The sequence below is a fragment of the Rissa tridactyla genome, chromosome 3, assembly GCF_028500815.1.
Source record: "Rissa tridactyla isolate bRisTri1 chromosome 3, bRisTri1.patW.cur.20221130, whole genome shotgun sequence".
Classification (NCBI taxonomy): Eukaryota; Metazoa; Chordata; class Aves; order Charadriiformes; family Laridae; genus Rissa; species Rissa tridactyla.
The window spans coordinates 119,050,947-119,067,943 of record NC_071468.1 but is presented as its reverse complement, the minus strand read 5'-3'; the positions used below and the strand labels follow the sequence as shown (position 1 = coordinate 119,067,943).

The 16,997-nt window shown below is 44.5% G+C and overlaps 1 protein-coding gene across 5 annotated transcripts in view; it reads right to left on the bottom strand.

Moving 5' to 3' along the window:
• Positions 1 to 8,683: 8,683 nt before the first annotated feature.
• MFSD2B (MFSD2 lysolipid transporter B, sphingolipid) overlaps positions 8,684 to 16,997 on the bottom strand; it is a 40,511-nt gene continuing 32,197 nt past the window's right edge. For all 5 annotated transcript variants that reach the window (XM_054197155.1, XM_054197156.1, XM_054197158.1 and 2 more), the window contains 4 exons: positions 15,265 to 15,374; positions 13,900 to 14,043; positions 12,241 to 12,417; positions 8,684 to 11,187 (listed from right to left, as the gene is read on the bottom strand). In XM_054197155.1, the coding sequence (XP_054053130.1) occupies positions 11,130 to 11,187; positions 12,241 to 12,417; positions 13,900 to 14,043; positions 15,265 to 15,374 (489 nt within the window). In that variant the 3' untranslated portion in view covers positions 8,684 to 11,129. The remainder of the gene's footprint in view (positions 11,188 to 12,240; positions 12,418 to 13,899; positions 14,044 to 15,264; positions 15,375 to 16,997) is intronic.

Sequence of the window (16,997 nt, the reverse complement as noted above, 5' to 3'; positions counted from 1 at the left end):
GCACTGTCGCCCAGTAATGCTGCATTTCCCTCCAATAAGGCCTCTCTGCTTGCTTCTCTGTGGGGATTTGGGACAGTGGCGGTCATGGGTGTCATCGTTTGTGGTGGGTTGAGCCCAGCTGGCAGCTGAGCCCCCACCCAGCCGCTCGCTCGCTCCCCTGTGCGGGACAGGGGGGAGAACGGGAAGGGCAAAAGCAAGAATGACCCCTGGGTTGAGATGAAGACAGTTTAATACATAAAAGAAAAGCCGCATTAGCAAAATGGGGAGTTCATTCAGGACTTTGCAGCAGCAGGCAGGTGTTCAGCAGCTTCTGGGAAAGCAAGGCTTCATCGTGTGTAACGGGAACTGTGGAAAATCAATGCCGTAACTCTGAACATCCTCCCCTTTCTCCTCCTTTCCCCCAGTTTTCATCACTGAGCAATAAATGGCGAGGTCAGCTGTACAGACCCGCACAGACCCCTGTAAAGGAGACTAACTCCATCCCAGCCAGACCCAGTACATCGTTATAGGCGTTAAATGACTTTGAATAACTAAACATTTGCTAGTTAATATTTCTAAGCATCTCTTGTCTTCGTATTGGAATTCTTCCCTTTGGAACAATAGTGCTAACATTAACAGCATTGCCTTCAATGCATCTGTTTTAATTTCCATAGCTAATACGTGCCGAACGGGCAGCCGGGATGTTCAATAATCCATCACCCTGAGAGCATCCAATTTAAAGGCTGACGGAAGAACGTATTCTAGGGGTGTTTGTAGTGAGAGAGAGAAAATGCGAAGGTGAAATTTAGAAACCAGCACAAGTTCCTGTGGCATGGATTGCAGCACTGAAGAAAAGAGAGAAATCCAGGATTTCTACCCATAAAATTAAGGCGTGATAACATTAAGCAGTTTATCAGGCTTTCACTGTGGCACTTACTGCATGAGAAGGAATCAAGAGACGAGATTATAGAATTGGAGCTGCTGTCTCAGGACTAATATAATCTCTTTTTTTATTGCCCATTTGGAAATGTAGCCTCTGTCAAAGAATCATCTGCCCACAAAATACGATATTAAAGATACATTAGCGAAAGCTGCAAAGAGCACTCGGTGTTGTGTGGTGCAACTAGAATTTAACAGCTTTTGATGAACAGGGGAGGCTGAAGACCAGTAAAATGATCTGGCGACTGTGGGCTTCATCCTGGCCTTAACAAGCAGCTGGTCTCAGTAATTGTCACTATTCCATCAGGAGGTCGTCTGCGGTCACCGTAGCTCTTACCAGAAATGAGCTGAAGGCAGAGCCTCAGGGCTGGGGGTGTGCTCAAAGCCAGCTGGATGCTGGGGATGGTCCGTGTTTCTTCCCAGTTGCCTGATGGTCCTTTTCCACACCAGTTCCTGGTGCCAACATCCCCTGAACCCATGGAAGGGTGAGGGCTGAGCGCTCTTGGCTCTGTAGGAAACCCCCGCCACCCGCATCACCCCGCTCGCCCTTGAGTTGCTCGAGCCAAACAGTATATAAAAATTATTTCTTCTTTTGGAATTATTATCTCTTTGTATTACTTCTAGATTGACGGGAGACAGTGTCTCCCACCAGCAGTGTGCCCAGTCTCAGGTTGCACCAGCCGGATCCGTGGGACTCCCCCAGCTCCCCGGGTGAGCACCGAGAACTAAGGGCACGCGGTGCAGTGCCGCGTCGGGTGGCCACAGCAGACGCAGCAAGTGCACAACAGCCACTAAAAGCTGTTCACAGTTTGGTCAAGGGATTGCACTGGTTCTCCATGGGGCGGTGTGTGCACGTGGACAAATGTTGCGTTAGAAATACAACCCCAGGAATCTCAGGAGAATCAACTCCTTGCCTTAAGAGAATTGCCTATTTCTAATCACGAGATCATTTCTGAGTCTACGGGCTGAACATTAAACAAAGGCCCAAAATGCTGAGGATGTATCAAGCATAATACTAACGGTAATGAGACTTTACTTTTCAAGGCTGAAAACTTCAGAGAGGGATGTGAAGCGTTTGGGAGTCACCATGGTCTAAGGCAGGGGCTGGGGGCAGGAACAGCAGAATCTGCAACGACGGCTGTTGCTCTCTTACTAAGACACGGTTGGTAAATTAAGTACTTTTTCTATTTCAGCTGAACCCTAATATGGATTAATAACAACCTTTTGTATAGGTTAGGTGAGGCGTAACGCTACACGTGTACCAGCTACACTTGTACTTGGTACCTTGGCAGGGGGTGGCTGCCACACCAGAAGGCTGTGCCACCATACAGAGGGACCTGGACAGGCTGGAGAGTTGGGCAGAGAGGAACCTTATGAAATTCAACAAGGGCAAGTGTAGGGTGCTGCACCTGGGGAGGAATAACCCCATGCGCCAGGACAGGTTGGGGGCTGACCTGCTGGAGAGCAGCTCAGCTGAAAGAGACCTGGGAGTCCTGGTGGACAACAGGATGACCATGAGCCAGCAATGTGCCCTTGTGGCCAAGAAGGCCAATGGCATCCTGGGGTGCATCAAGAAGAGTGTGGCCAGCAGGTCGAGGGAGGTCATCCTCCCCCTCTACTCTGCCTTGGTGAGGCCGCACCTGGAGTGCTGTGTCCAGTTCTGGGCTCCCCAGTTCAAGAGGGACAGGGAACTGCTGGAGAGGATGCAGCAAAGGGCCACCAAGATGATGAGGGGACTGGAACACCTCTCTTATGAAGAAAGGCTGAGGGATTTGGGTCTCTTCAGTCTGGAAAAAAGAGGACTGAGGGGGGACCTTATCAACACTTATCAATACTTAAAGGGTGGGTGTCAGGAGGATGGGGCCAGGATCTTTTCAGTGGTGCCCAGGGACAGGACAAGAGGTAATGGGCACAAACTTGAGCATAGGGAGTTCCACCTAAACATGAGGAGGAACTTCTTTCCTTTGAGGGTGGCAGAGCCCTGGCACAGGCTGCCCAGAGAGGTGGTGGAGTCTCCGTCTCTGGAGACATTCCAAACCCACCTGGACGCGTTCCTGTGCAACCTGCTCTGGGTGACCCTGCTCTGGCAGGGGGTTGGACTAGATGATCTCCAGAGGTCCCTTCCAACCCTATGATTCTGTGATTCTAAGTATTATTTATGAATAAACTCAGTGGGATAACCAGCTTACTGCTTCCAGAGAGGTCATCAAAAGGGTCAGAAAAGATTACACTAAAAAAAACCACCACACTCCCACCAAATCTTACATTTTGTGTATGTGTGGAAGTGTCCAAGGCCAGGCTGGATGGGGCTTTGAGCAGCCTGGTCTAGTGGGAGGTGTCCCTGCCCGTGGCAGGGGGGTTGGAACCAGATGATCTTTAAGGTCCCTTCCAATCTAAACCATTCTATGATTCTATGATTTTAAACTTTGTTTTAATTAATGTCTCTCATCTGAAAAAAAGAGGGAAGAAACTAGTGCAAAACCCATCAGAGCCAATATCTTACTTGTGTGCGTTGTTATTTGCTGTCAGGACAACTTCAGGCTCACCACTGCTGGGGGAAAGCACGAGTCCTGGCACTTGCATTTGAAGCAGAGTTCCTAATTTACCTGGGTTTTGGCCTTTTTCTGAGCTTGGTTTTTGTTGTGGCCGATTTCCCGGTGTCCACAGTTGTAGATGATCACATTGATACCGCGATGATGAGGAACGCTGTGTCTGATGTACGTAAGTTTGGGAATGGGGGCACGTATACAATGGGAGATAAAAAGCACTTGGTGGAATTTCCCTTGATGTTGAAGAGCAAGATATTGTTACCCTCAGGTTTATGTCCAGAAACTCACAGCTAATGGTTTTCAGAATCTCTTTGATGAAATGTTATTAAATATCTTATTTTCATGTATTGACTTTTTCATTTCAGTTTCTTGTACGGAAACTTCTGATGGTTCTTGATTGAACGTGGATTTTGTTCAAATCCGCACAAAGAAAGCCTGTGCTCTCAGTGCCTTTGAAAAAAATAAAACCTTAAATGAATTTTTTTTTCACCTCAAATCAGAAACTTCTATTCTGTTTACAATGTCCCCAAACTTAGAAAAATGAATTTGCATTCATAAAGCAGGTAATAATGCGAACGTCCTTTTATCCATTGCATCCTTTAGGTCTAAAAGCAACCACTGAAGGAACTTGCAACGTGATTCTATCAATTAAGCCTTATTAAAATTAAAAGGTGCGATAAAACTACCATTTCAGTGTCACAAAAACGAATTAGCCTGGGATACTGTGAATTTCCTCCTAAGCACGTTTTCAGAGGCACACGTTGCTGTGCTGGCTGTACGCTAAGAGGGGCATTATCTATCTAATTGCCATGTGTAGTTAATAGCTTATTACTTCTATCTTCTAATATAGCTTCTAATTACAGGTATTATCCATATGCTCCATGCAATGTATCTGGAATTTCCTTCAGCATTATCATGTTCTTCCTATGTGTAGCGTCCATAAACATCCAGCAGGAGCACTGAGCACCGATGCCGACTGGACAACGAAGGATCGTCCCCTTTCAAAGCAGGTTCCTGATGAAGGTCCGCAGCTCAGCAGGAATCTCGGAGCCGGGGTCTCCCATGAGGTCAGCCTGATGCGTGGGTGAAGTTAAGGAGCCGATCCCCATCTTCCCTCAGAGCTCCAACGCCTCTACTTGAGGTCTGTGCTCATGATAGTCCTCTGGCCACCGGTGAGCATTAAGTTGGAGACTAAATTAATGGCACCGAAAAGCTGCTGTGGGAGTTTTTAAGCAATAATTTGAAGCCTCGAGGGATGATGGCTTCTTTAGGTTGGTCAGCTGTCCTTGGGACAGCTTTGTTGGTGGCTCCGCTGGCAATCTCTATTAGAGGTTTCTCCCAGTAGCATGAGAATCCAGCCCTACCGCTCCCAGGGCCACTGAGCAGCACAGAGCAGCTGCAGTTAAAATGGACTGAGCTGCGCGGAGGTTTTCGTTCAGTTTTAAAAATCACTTTTGTTGTTTTCAGGTAAAAAAACCTTTACTCAGGTGTTCTGAAATTCATCTTGGATGGTTTTATTTATTTACTGTCAAGACCTCTTATTTTTCTTTTTTTTCTTTTCTTATTTTTTATTGCTCTCTTGTTAGCAAGGGGGAAGGAAAGGGAAGAAAGCCAAAGCCACAAAGCCCAGTGGCAACCACCACCTAGACCAGTAGATGATTTTTGCCCCATCCCTGGAGGTGTTCAAGGCCAGGCTGGATGGGGCTTTGAGCAGCCTGGTCTAGTGGGAGGTGTCCCTGCCCATGGCAGGGGGGTTGGAACTGGATGATCTCTAAGGTCCCTTCCAACCCCAACCATTCTGTGATTCTGTGATTCTATGACAAATCATCTCATCCAAAGATCCTTGGCTCTTCAATTCTGCAGAATGTAAGAACATGCCACCAAGTACATGGCTTCTCACCACCAGGCATCAAAGACCAAAAAAATTCAAAGCTTCTCGAAGCCAGAAACCTTAAAAATCAAGTACAGCTGCTGCTGCCAAAGTCCCACCATGTTCCATTCCTTTATCCCCAGTGGGAGTGTTATGCTCCAGGAGCAAATCAAACCATTCATGCTCAGCTACCAGCTGTGAGTTTTCCAAATGAAACAAGTGGAGAGGAAAAGCGGAGAGGTACAGGACCAAGTTGGAAAGTGAGATGGATTTGGATTTTTGCTCCACCCTCTTTCTTCTAACCGTTCTTCTAAAGGAAGACCGGTGCTGTTCTTCCTTTACTCCTTGGCAGCTCCTTTTTTTTTTTTTTTCCCCTTGCATAGTGGGATTCCAACCCCAGCTGGTGGTGGGAGGAATGATCGTCCAGCAGCGGTTGATGCCCAACACAAAATGGGTTTCATGGATTAAACCTGTTGCCTATTATCCACAGTTTGTACTATGAGATCCAAGTCCCTCTTTCCTATTAGTCTTTATTACTTCTCCAGGGACATCTGGCTCTCTGGGGTCCCTGGGCAACTACCCGAGCGGGGGCCACAGGCACACCAGTGTTTACCAAGTGCCACCACGGACTACTCCAAAACTACGTCCAGTTTCAATTAATTTCTGGATGAACTCAGCCTGCCCTGCAATATGTCTCAGTCCTGGATTTATCATAGAGTTTATAGAATCATAGAACCATAGAATAGTTTGGGTTGGAAGGGACCTTTAAAGGTCATCTAGTCCAACCACCCTGCAATGAGCGGGGGCATCTTCAACTAGATCAGGTCGCTCAGAGCCCCATGGCAAATGCGCAGACTGTTCTCGATGATTTTGAAGATGGCCAAAAGGTGAGTTTGTTTTGGAAACACAGGGGAAATGCTTCCTCGTGGACTGCAGCTGATTTGGACAGAAACTTCTCAGCCAGTGTAAACCTGGTTCCATCACCATGATGACAAGCTGGTGACCCAAGTTGGCCTTAGGCAGGTGAAAACAAAGATGAAAGTCCATGATGAAGAATACTCGTGTGCGAAGGAAATCCTTTTGATCCTTTGTTGACTGCAGATTATTTACATACATCAGCAGAGACGAGCTGGCAGGGGGTGGGTGGTGGGGCTCCAAAGTGTACCTCCATCCCTGACGCTGAGCAAGTCACCGTCATTTCCCTGGGGCCTGAGCAATCAATCCTTCCTCGCCATCTACAGCGGAGTGCAGCAAAAGGGAGGACAGAAAGCTGAAGGGCATAGCTGAAATTCATAGTCTTGTCTAACATCATCCGGGACAAGAAATAGATCAGGAAATAAGATTTATTTCTGTTTCCACGCTTGCCGAGCCAACGTTGGTGTTTCCCTGCCACCCAACGGCACTGCTGCTCTCCAGTGAGGGTTGGAGGCTGCTGCTCTGTAAACATCTCCGAAATGATACCGAGGACCCAACTCTTCCGCAGAGTGCCACGGCTCTAGGACCGTTCTCCCTCCGCTGTTTGTTCAGCTCCGTGTCGTGCCAGTTTGTGTCTTCAGAGACTGTGAATTCTCAGGTGCAACACAGCAAACGGCTCCTCCTCTGCCGGAGGGGGAGGCACGTGCTCTGCTTTGTCTTGCGAATGAAGCTTCCCAGTGAGTTCCCATCTGGTTTGTGCAGCAGATTTGGTGCTTAATGATGTGAAAGCTATCTGATTTCATACTTTGTGCCTATAGCGTATACACATCTCCGTAATCATAATACTCAGAACTCTTGCTAGGTGTCTGAACCGTGCTCTTGCAGAGAGTTAAGGTGAAACAAAAGACATTCAGTGCAGCACAGGGAACCTGCGGTCTCAAAAATGGCAGGAAAACTAAACTCCCTCCCACGGCTGCCAGTTGTACGACTCCAACTGACCTTTCCATCAATCACTCTAGAAGTTTTCTGAAGGGAAAGACTCTATCGAAACACTATGAGACTGTTTTTTACACCAAACTCTGACATGAAATTCATACGGGGTGTGTGATTGACCACTGCACACTAGGCTGCTACTGGCTGTACCCGGCTGCAGGAGACTTTGAGCTAACTTGTCTTCTCTTCCTCATCTTCAAAGACCTGCACAACAAATACCAGGTCTTAAAGGACCTGAGTTTCCCTTATGGAAACTCCTCCTTTCAAGACGATTGATTTAATTTTGCATTTTCTATCTGCAGCCCAGAAAGGCAAGCAGAAAAGGAGAGGAACAAGTGATATTTGGAAACAAACTATGGACCCAGAAAAGCAGGCTTTGGATTTAAACCGTTGTCCGCTTCAACTATTTTACTTGGAATGCAGAAGGTGAATAGAGACGTGAGGATGCAGCAGGGATTGAACTCGGCAGCCATTCTTATAAGGTGCAGGAGTGTCTTAAGGAATTAGTACTCAAATCTAGAGAGCCCTTCCTGAAAACCCAGTGACCTGACACGGAAGGTCCCAGCCTTCAGGGACTCGCCAGGGACAGATGTCCGAGGTGGGATTCACCTCTTAAAGTGGGGGACTCAGCACAAGAGATCTAATCCACCTAAGCCATGGCGGCTCAGCAGGCTCGGGGGCAGAGAGGGTGCGGAGAACACGGTTAGGAGGGGCCACGGCTGGTGGCGGTGGCTAACAGCAACCCCCCCTACCAGTGCCTGTGGGGAAGGGCAGCTGGCCTACGTGGCTAGCGGTGACCTGCGGCGGGGCTGACCCCCGGCAGGAACACTCAGGAAGGCGGTAGAACCTTGGGAGGTTTCAACATAATTTTTAGGCAGAAATGACGAGGGGGTGGACCTGGAAGGGCAGACCAGCGAGGAGCTCCGCTGCTGGCTACCCCAGCAGTCAGCCCCGTACAGGAGATTTGGGCTGCCATCGCTGCACTTCAGCAAGGGCAAGGAACGGGCATGGTTTGCCTTACGGGGGACTACCCGGTGACAGGTAACTCCGCTGTCCTTTTCTTTCCTTCCTCCGTTTGTTGGAACTGCCGGCATCCAGGTGGGGAAGTGCTGTCCGGCCGGCACCCGGCGGGTTTAATCCAGTCTCCCATATTCTTACCACTGCGTTTGGGTATTACTTGACTAAGAGCCCCCAGGGATTGAACCTGGCCCTCGTTAGTGCCAATCAGTGCAGGGCAGGAGGTTTACATTAGATTAGCGTTTAATCTGAATGGCTGTCGATACAAGAATCTGCTTCTTTCAGTCACATGTTCCGAACATACAGAAGACATACATATAATTCAAAACTGACAGGGAGACATACAGAGTTCATTCATTTTACAGCACCAACGCTGAGCCCCCCCAAAAAAGAAAATGACGCAAAAAATTTTGCCCGGCACTTCCTTTTCCATTCTTTTTATTTACAAAAATACAGTCGTTTTCTTAACAAAAGTACAACTCTGATAATCAAATAAAATAGTAAGATTTTCAAAACATAAAAATACTCCGCAACATTTTATCTACGGAAGCTTTTGATTTTATTTTGGTAGTTCCCGTTATTGATACCATACGCAATGCAAGGACTGAGTGTATCTCTGTTAGACGAGTATCACATTGTCTCTCTGGAGAAGAGGACAACAGTTCACAATCAACTAAGTTTACCTTGCGAGAGACTGAATTCAGATCGTGTGTTGTGCAATTTAGAGGCAACTGTACAAGTGATCTAGAAATAATATCTTAAGCCACGTTCAAATTACCCCAACCAACCACAGCCAGCAGTTTCTGCAACTCTCTTATCGCTGGGCTGAGCATTCGGCTTATGTAAACTGACACGGATCCACTGCCTTGTAGCTACAGATTTCTAGCAGCTGAAAACATAACCCATTAAAAAACATTAACAGCCTTTACCGGGACTTCTGGCTGTTTTTAAAGGCGACTATTCAGAAATACACAAACATTACAGAATAAATCAAACGCCCAAAAATGTTTTCTATGATGTTTTGGAACTATGTGATATTACTACGTAACTTACCTACTTCAAAGTGTAGCAAATCTGCTATTTCAACTGCCGTCAGACTCAAAACTGTAAACAGGCTTATGGTTTTTATTGTTGTAAACACATATGCTCCAGGCATACACATCTTGATTTGTCCAAGAACCGAAACAAACAAAACAACCCCAAACAATCCGGCCTTAGAGGTCAATTCAACAGAAGTCTTAAACAGAGTTAACTCTTACCCAGGCACACTCAAAATATATCCTTAAAAGCTCACTCATGATTAAGTGTTTTGCTGAATTAGGACAGTTCGTTAGGCCTTAGACTTCAAACTTGCCTGGAAAGGTTTCAGTATTAAACTTAATGAGGCACTCAGTGGATGCACTGATTTTACTTCACAGTGCCTTTCAGTAAAGGTTTCCAGTTTCCAGTCCCAGCGCTGTCACTTCAGATGGCCCTGAGCAAATTAGTTGTGGTCACTGCCTCCAGCGTCACCCACTGCAAGTGCTCCCACGCAGCCCCAAGCCAGTCCTCCAAAGGCACTTCTAGCACAAAATAAAGTACAAAATAAACCCTCCCACGCAGTCATACAGCGAAGCCAGTGGGCTGGAAATTCACGTCTTTTCTTGCACTGTGCTGATTTCTTCAAGGCGAAGAAGCCTTCAGCGCTTGGATTCGTCACTCCCCCCTCCAGCTTTAGATGTGTCTTCAGAGTCCAGTCATTTTAGCTTAAGCTTGGAGCCAGCCTCTGGAGGGCTCTGTATCTCCACTGACTACGGAAGCCCGGAATGACCCGGTCTGAACTTAAGTGCTCCAGAAAGTGCCCGAGGTCAGGTGTGTCTTTCATCTACCCGATGTGTTCAGCAGTGTGAACTGGAATGAGGGTTCAGTTAATGTATCTAAAGCATGATGACATCCCTGACTGAATAAATCACCATGTAAAAGTCAGGTGTAGTCTCCTGATTATAAAACACCGTGTGCAAGCTGAGATCAACAGCCATGCCATGGTGTTTTGTGAGGCAGAGAGCCTACACCACACGAGAAATGGGTGAGTGTGATGATTGCTTAAAGGCCAAAATTTACAGAAATTTGAATGGCATAGTCTAATTTTTGGAAGGGACTACTGCTTTTGGGTATCCTGAGTGGAAATGTTGATTTTGAAAATTGGTAAGTCCTCATTCTCAGACAAAGATCAGTTTACAGGTTTCAGAAGCAAGGAACTCCAGTAATGGGAAATGGAAGGTTCTGTTTCATATAAAATCTATAAAGTTAAATTACACCAAAATCTCTTTCAGAAAAACTCTTTGTGAGCAAATCCTCAAAACATGTCTGCATCAGTGATTTGCTTCATTTCAAAACAAAGTAAATCCTAACTTTATATAGGATACTTCAGGATTCCCAAGTGCTTTCCAAACACACTAGTGTGCAACTGAGAGGCAGAGATTATGTTCAAAATCCACCCCAGCCTTTAAGGGTGAAATACATCACATGAGTTAAAATTTGGGTGGTGCATCCCATTTACACTTTTTCCCCTTGAGCTACAAGTCCATAGAATCTCCTATTGCAATGAGATCAGAGCTTTACATTGGTCATTTGAAAACAAACAAAAAAACCCCAACCCTTCAATAGCTTACATTCCCGAACATTTGTAATGTCTCTTTTAGCACAGCGCACGGAGTCAGATGTATATTTTGCACGGCGGTGTCCTCTCTTGATTTCATTCCTGACTGTCAGAATCATGCTTTATCCTTTTTGATAAAATGCGAGCAGAGAAATGACCTGGAAGACTCTCACGGAGTTTGTGCATGGGATGTGAGACTGTATTTGGAAAGTCATCAAATTCAGAGCTTTCAGACCGAGGTGTCCTCTTTGCGGTCATCCAGGTTCTCTGTGCTTTGATGGCTCCTTCTGTTAAAAGCAGAACAGACTGCTTTTAGTGAACAGGTGAAGAGACTTCTGGCTTTTATTACTAACTAATCAAGCTAGTTTGGCAATCTCAAAAAGCTGAAAACCACCATTAAGGTGTGGTCGTTATGGACAGTAACTAAAGTACCTAAACAGAGGGACCAGTCCCATTTTAGATTGTTTAGCCTGTCCCCTCCGGTCTGCAGCAGCCACTCGAGAAAGCAGCTGGTGCCCGAGAGGCCTGTAGCATATCTGCCAACCCCACACAGGCATCTTAGATACTTTAGGGAAATTAATTGGTCCCAGATACCCATGCTGAGACCTTGGAATTGATCCCTTAGCGTGGAAATCAGTTTCCAGTTCCAGTAACTTGGGATAATAAAAACAAGACAGAGTAACAACATATTTTGATATTTAATCCACCAATCTGCTAGGATAGACTGTTCTTATGTATGTCCTCAGTATACCAAGGCTTCACTCGACAGAATGGATGATTTTGAGCTAGGCAAGATTTTCTTTGGAGCGGGAGGAAAGGGGAGGAAGAGAGCGATAGGGTAAAAGGGGAAAGAACAGCTCAAAGCTGTCCTTTCTTTTTCTCCCATGATCTTTCCTGCCTACGCCTCTAAATGGTTTGGATGTTTCTTATATGCCATAAACACCAAGAATGCAGTCAAGAACCCCATTTTCTTCTGTATACAAGGAAATTGTAACTATTCACATTTTTGTCAGGAATTTAATCTATGTGGAATATTCTTCATTTCTGGCTTGAAACGCTGTACCACAATAGTGCTTTGTGTGCCAGCCCAGAGAGAAAGCAAAACACAGCAGCTGATATATCTGATAAATGGTCCTCTACGCAGGTAGTACTACACTACAAAAATAAGATGCCGAAGCATGTAATGGTACCATTCAGTTAATAATTCAACTAATCGAGTGTTGTTTTGTTTTGTTGTAAGGACCATAGAGGTCTATATTGGGACCTAATAATTTTTTGCCCAGTACGACTAAGAGATGCTGTCGTCCTATTACTGCTGTTTGCTGCCAGTTCAAACCTACCTTAACACTTCAAGTGCAAGCTTTGTTTCTTTCCGACTTTCTTCAGTGATTGGGTAGAAAAGAAGTATAAATAGACCTACAAGGATGAGGATAGCAGGGACCGCTCCAATGAGGATTTTCAGTGTGAGGATCACATCGTCAGACTGTCTGCATATCCCTGGCTTGTATCCAGTAAACCTAAACAAATGCAAATGAGAGTGGTGTGTGTACGTCCAAAGCTAAAAGGCATTTATTCTTCAGAAGGCTCCCTTCTTTCCCCCAGCACTCTTCAAAACTTTGCTCCCATTTTTTTCTACACCTCTCTTTTTTCCTCTCCCTCACTACATGTTTCAAGTCTTGTTTTTCGAATCTCATTTTTGTGCTTGATTTCAGATAACTGCATTACCTCAGTATTTTCTCATTATTATGATATAACATTTAACTACTAAGAGGAGCACGGAATCCCATGTAAGGAAATTGATCTGTTATGTGTTTCCTATTCATATTCAGCAAAGTATTATGCTTTAAAAGTATGCAAGTAATCTGACCAATTTCAACAGCAATAATTAACTTTAATTTAAACACACACTTAAGCACTCTTCTCAAGATAGAAAAATTTGCTCAAGTGCTTAGAGTTAGGCACACACTTAGAGTTCATTGATTCAGGGCTTCCATGCAGTGCAACAACTGTTGATATACTCACATTCACATTTCCAACTTGTGGAATGAGTTTATTTTCCTCTGAATATGCACCTATGAAAGCTATAGCTCATTTAGCATCACTCGGTGTTCTCCCATAAACATCTGCCTTGGCAAATTGCTGGGAGATAACTGGAATGCAATTGAAAAGGGGCTAATTGGTGAGCAGTGATTTGTTTGAGGGTGTTAGCAGTAAGCATCTAAAATTCCTAAGCCCAAAATGTTCAGCCAAGCACTGCCCGTTACTCAACAGTTTCAGCTGAAGGCCCTGAAGCAAAACATTCTGGTTACCAAAACCTAACTTGGATCCAAGGGCTAGAGTACTTCAGACAAGTTCCCTTCTAAGAGTTTATTGTGTACGTGTGTGCTGTAGCAGCTACAGGCTCTTCCTGCCAGGTCACGCACAAAAGCAAGGCAAGGCAAAAGTGGAAGGAGGACACAAAATATCTTCCAAACTGACACGGTCTAGGTGATGGGCAGAGCTGCAAGAAAGACTCTGTTCCTGACTCTGATCAGTGTCCAGTTGCCTAAAACCAGGCAGGAATTGTTGATCCTTTTATGATGAACAGGCCACTAGGCACCCCTGAAAGCACTCCAATTCATGTGAAGACTTACAAGCTCGTATACGTAGTCCAACCCAGATGCAACAGGGAATGCACAATGTGGGGGACCTTCATCTGCTGAGCTTTCATGTTTAGTTCTTTATTCATATAAACCACTAAAATTTACATAAGTAATTTGGAAAGAGGAAAACCTAAAGGGAAGTCAGGTCGTTCTGAACTGAAACATGTTAGGGCAGGCGACTTAATGCTCTGTAGTCTGGCTTAGATGATAACAATCCCGTCTTTAGTGGTCAGACATCTGGAGCTGCTGGCACTTTCAGGCTTAGGGCAACAAGGCAATTAACTCTACAGGGTAAAGGTGGAGAAACCTCAGAATGCTTTCAAAGTAGATCCACTAAGTGCAAACAGCATTACTTACTCCAGTCCTGCTGCTGAAATTCCTAAGCCAATTCCTGCTGACATCTTGGTAAAGAAAACATAGGAAGAATAGAAAATAGTTTCATGTCCTTTTCCATGAGGATTCTGCAGGCGGAAGTTATCAACAACATCAGGCAGCATTGACCTAGAGATAAAAGCAAAACTCAAGCCAAAATCTCTTCTCAAATTCCAAACTTACCAAAGGAGTACAGCCCTCCTTCTTTTTTTTTTAATGTAGTCATACACATGAAAGACTCCAATTCAAAAAGTCCTGCTGCTGGACAGGAGGGCAAAAATCCGTGTAAGAAATACATGGCCACATATTACAAAGTAGAAAACCACTGAAAAACTATCAAACGCTTGCTGGGAAGTGACAGGATTCTTTAGACTGATTGTCATTCCGATCAGAAGTTGTGATATTAAAAAAAAGAACAACAAAACCCACATTTCTTAAGATCTTGAGGAACTCTGAATCTCTGAATAGTTTCACTCTGAAATAACCTTTTGACAAGCTAACAAAATTTTCAGAAACCAATGAGGCCTATTTTCTCTCTACTTGAAAGAGACTGAATTTGGTAATGGGGAATCAGAACGGAAGCTGCTCAAATGTCAATTGTGAATTGACATTTTATTTCCAATACATGTCATAATTTACTGTTGGAAAAAGGGCTTCTCACCCTCTGTGCAGAAAAGCTTGTCATCTGACAGCTTATTTCAACCCGTTTTTCCATGATGTCTTGGAGTTTTCAGGGCATTGTACAAATGAGTAACGCAAAACAGCTCTCAGCAACAGTCTTGCTTTCTGGTCAATTTGACCTGAACAATAATTATTCTCTCTGGAGACAAACCATCCCATCCTGCTCATCCTTGAGTAGCTTTTTCCCCACAAAGGACCTTGAATTCTCAGTTTCTTTTAATCAAATCCTTGTGTTATTTGATCTATAAGAGAGGACTGCTCAAGCAGGGATACACATAGCTTGGTTTATGCTTCCTCTGGTATGTTCTTAATTGCTCTGCATTAATTGAGTTATCTAACTTCAACATTCCTGTAGTTCTGTTAGAAACCAAACCTAAGCCATTGATTTAATGTTATCAGAAGTTCTATAGCTACTTAGATTGTTGATTCATCTACATACTCTTATGTATGAAGAACCGCTACACCTACAGTAGACATAAGTTGTTAACAACAGGGCAAACAAAGTCACATCATTGCAAATAGCCCTCATTACAAAAGCAGAAAAAGATTATTGGAAGAAGTGACTCTTGACAAATACTGTCTCTTTCAGAGGCAAATTCCATGCCGTAGTACATGCATGTAATGTAGACCTATACCCGTTTCCCTACCTCAAATGTAAAATTCTCCTACCATGGCAACAGAAGAGATGCTGCAATGCTCAGACCAGAGACGAAGGCCACGAAGTATGCCAGGATCAGGTTTGGAATGGTCACTAGCATGACTGCAAAAGGAATCATCCACTGAGGAAGAAGAAAAACAGTACATCTAACTTACAGTATCCACTGCTCAATGGTATATAGATTGTTCCCTTCAAAATGTAACATTATATTACGAAACAGTTCACGCACAGCAACACCTCATTATTTTGGTGAAACATTACTTACAAAGAGCCCTGAGCCAATCTGTATTTACCTATCCAGAAGAATCGGAGAAAAATAGGACGTGCCTTCTCTGTTAGCATTATTAGGGCTATAACTGCACTAGTAATTAAACAGTCCCAACAGCACATTCTGGCCACATTCATGCTCCTGAACATTCACAGTCCCCAGAAGAAGTGTGGCGATATAAAAATACTTTTTGTGAAGAGCCCTTAAGTGGGTCAGTTCCCAAACTGTGCCCTGATACTTGTTTTGAGATTGCTAATCAGCTTGTGCTAAGATTTTTCTACCTTTAGTAATAGAGATGACCAGTTTCTATTCTATGCCAGTGGAACCATTTAATCTACTATTGGACACAAAACCATCATCACACTGCATTTCAAAGGGAGGGGTAGGGGTTCAATGGTCGTTTAAAACTTTAAAAATCCAGTTTCAGAGATCACCTTGAGTCTTGATCATTCAAAAGAAAAGTTTGCTTACACCTTCATTTCCAATGACCACTTTAAAGCAGTCTAGGTACTTCACAATAACTAAAACCAAGAAGGCAGTGTGGTTTACCCCCACTCCGCACAGACAGATAAGCTCATGACATTGTCACTAAGGCTACCCTCAAAACCAAACTAATTTGGGATGCTCAAAATTTTAAGTACTGGCAGTACTTAAAACCGCCAGATTTCCTCAACTTCAACTTAAGGCAATGGGCTTACAGGATTCAAAATCCACTATTTTAAATGCTGACTGAATGCATACAGCCCAGCTGTCCCATACCCATCACATGCTCCACCTCCCACGCCTATGAACCATGGGCACAGCACATGTAGAATCCAGAACCAGAGGCTTATCTACAGGGCTTTTTAATGATGGGGGATTAGTTTAACATTAAGTGTTTCAATCCTCTATACTTGTAGCTTGGGAGCTGAGAGTATGAGAAGAGCTTTCACAGAGAGTGATTCCCCTAAGCACTGCTATTTACAGTTCTGTATGATAAGTGATTCTGGGAGTCCTGGAGTCTAATCCATTATGTTTATGTTTTAAATGCATTTCCCATCTAAAGCATTCGCTCCTAACCCAAGGAGGCAGAAAATAACCTTTCCTGACTGCAAGTTCCCAGCACGGACAGATAATCCTTGCATTAGCCCAATGTTGTGGCAAAATCGTTATTTCACCACAAGAGAGCACTCCAGCAATACAAGATTTTATGTTCCCTATAAGCAATTTTATGACTGCCTTATGCTCCACATGGGGCACCCACTCAGAAACCAAAGCACTTAAACAAAAATCTAGATCGATAATAATAATCATTGTAACTGTAATTTTCTACTGAAAGAGAAGCACGGCCCGCAGGACTGAAGCTACAATGCCCTAAAGTCTCACTCATGCGATGGTAGTGCAATCATGGGGGCAGTGTTCCTGCTGCAATAAACAGCTAATGCATCTCCTTTCCTACTTGTAAAGCAAATACTCCATTATTGGCACCCTGCTCCC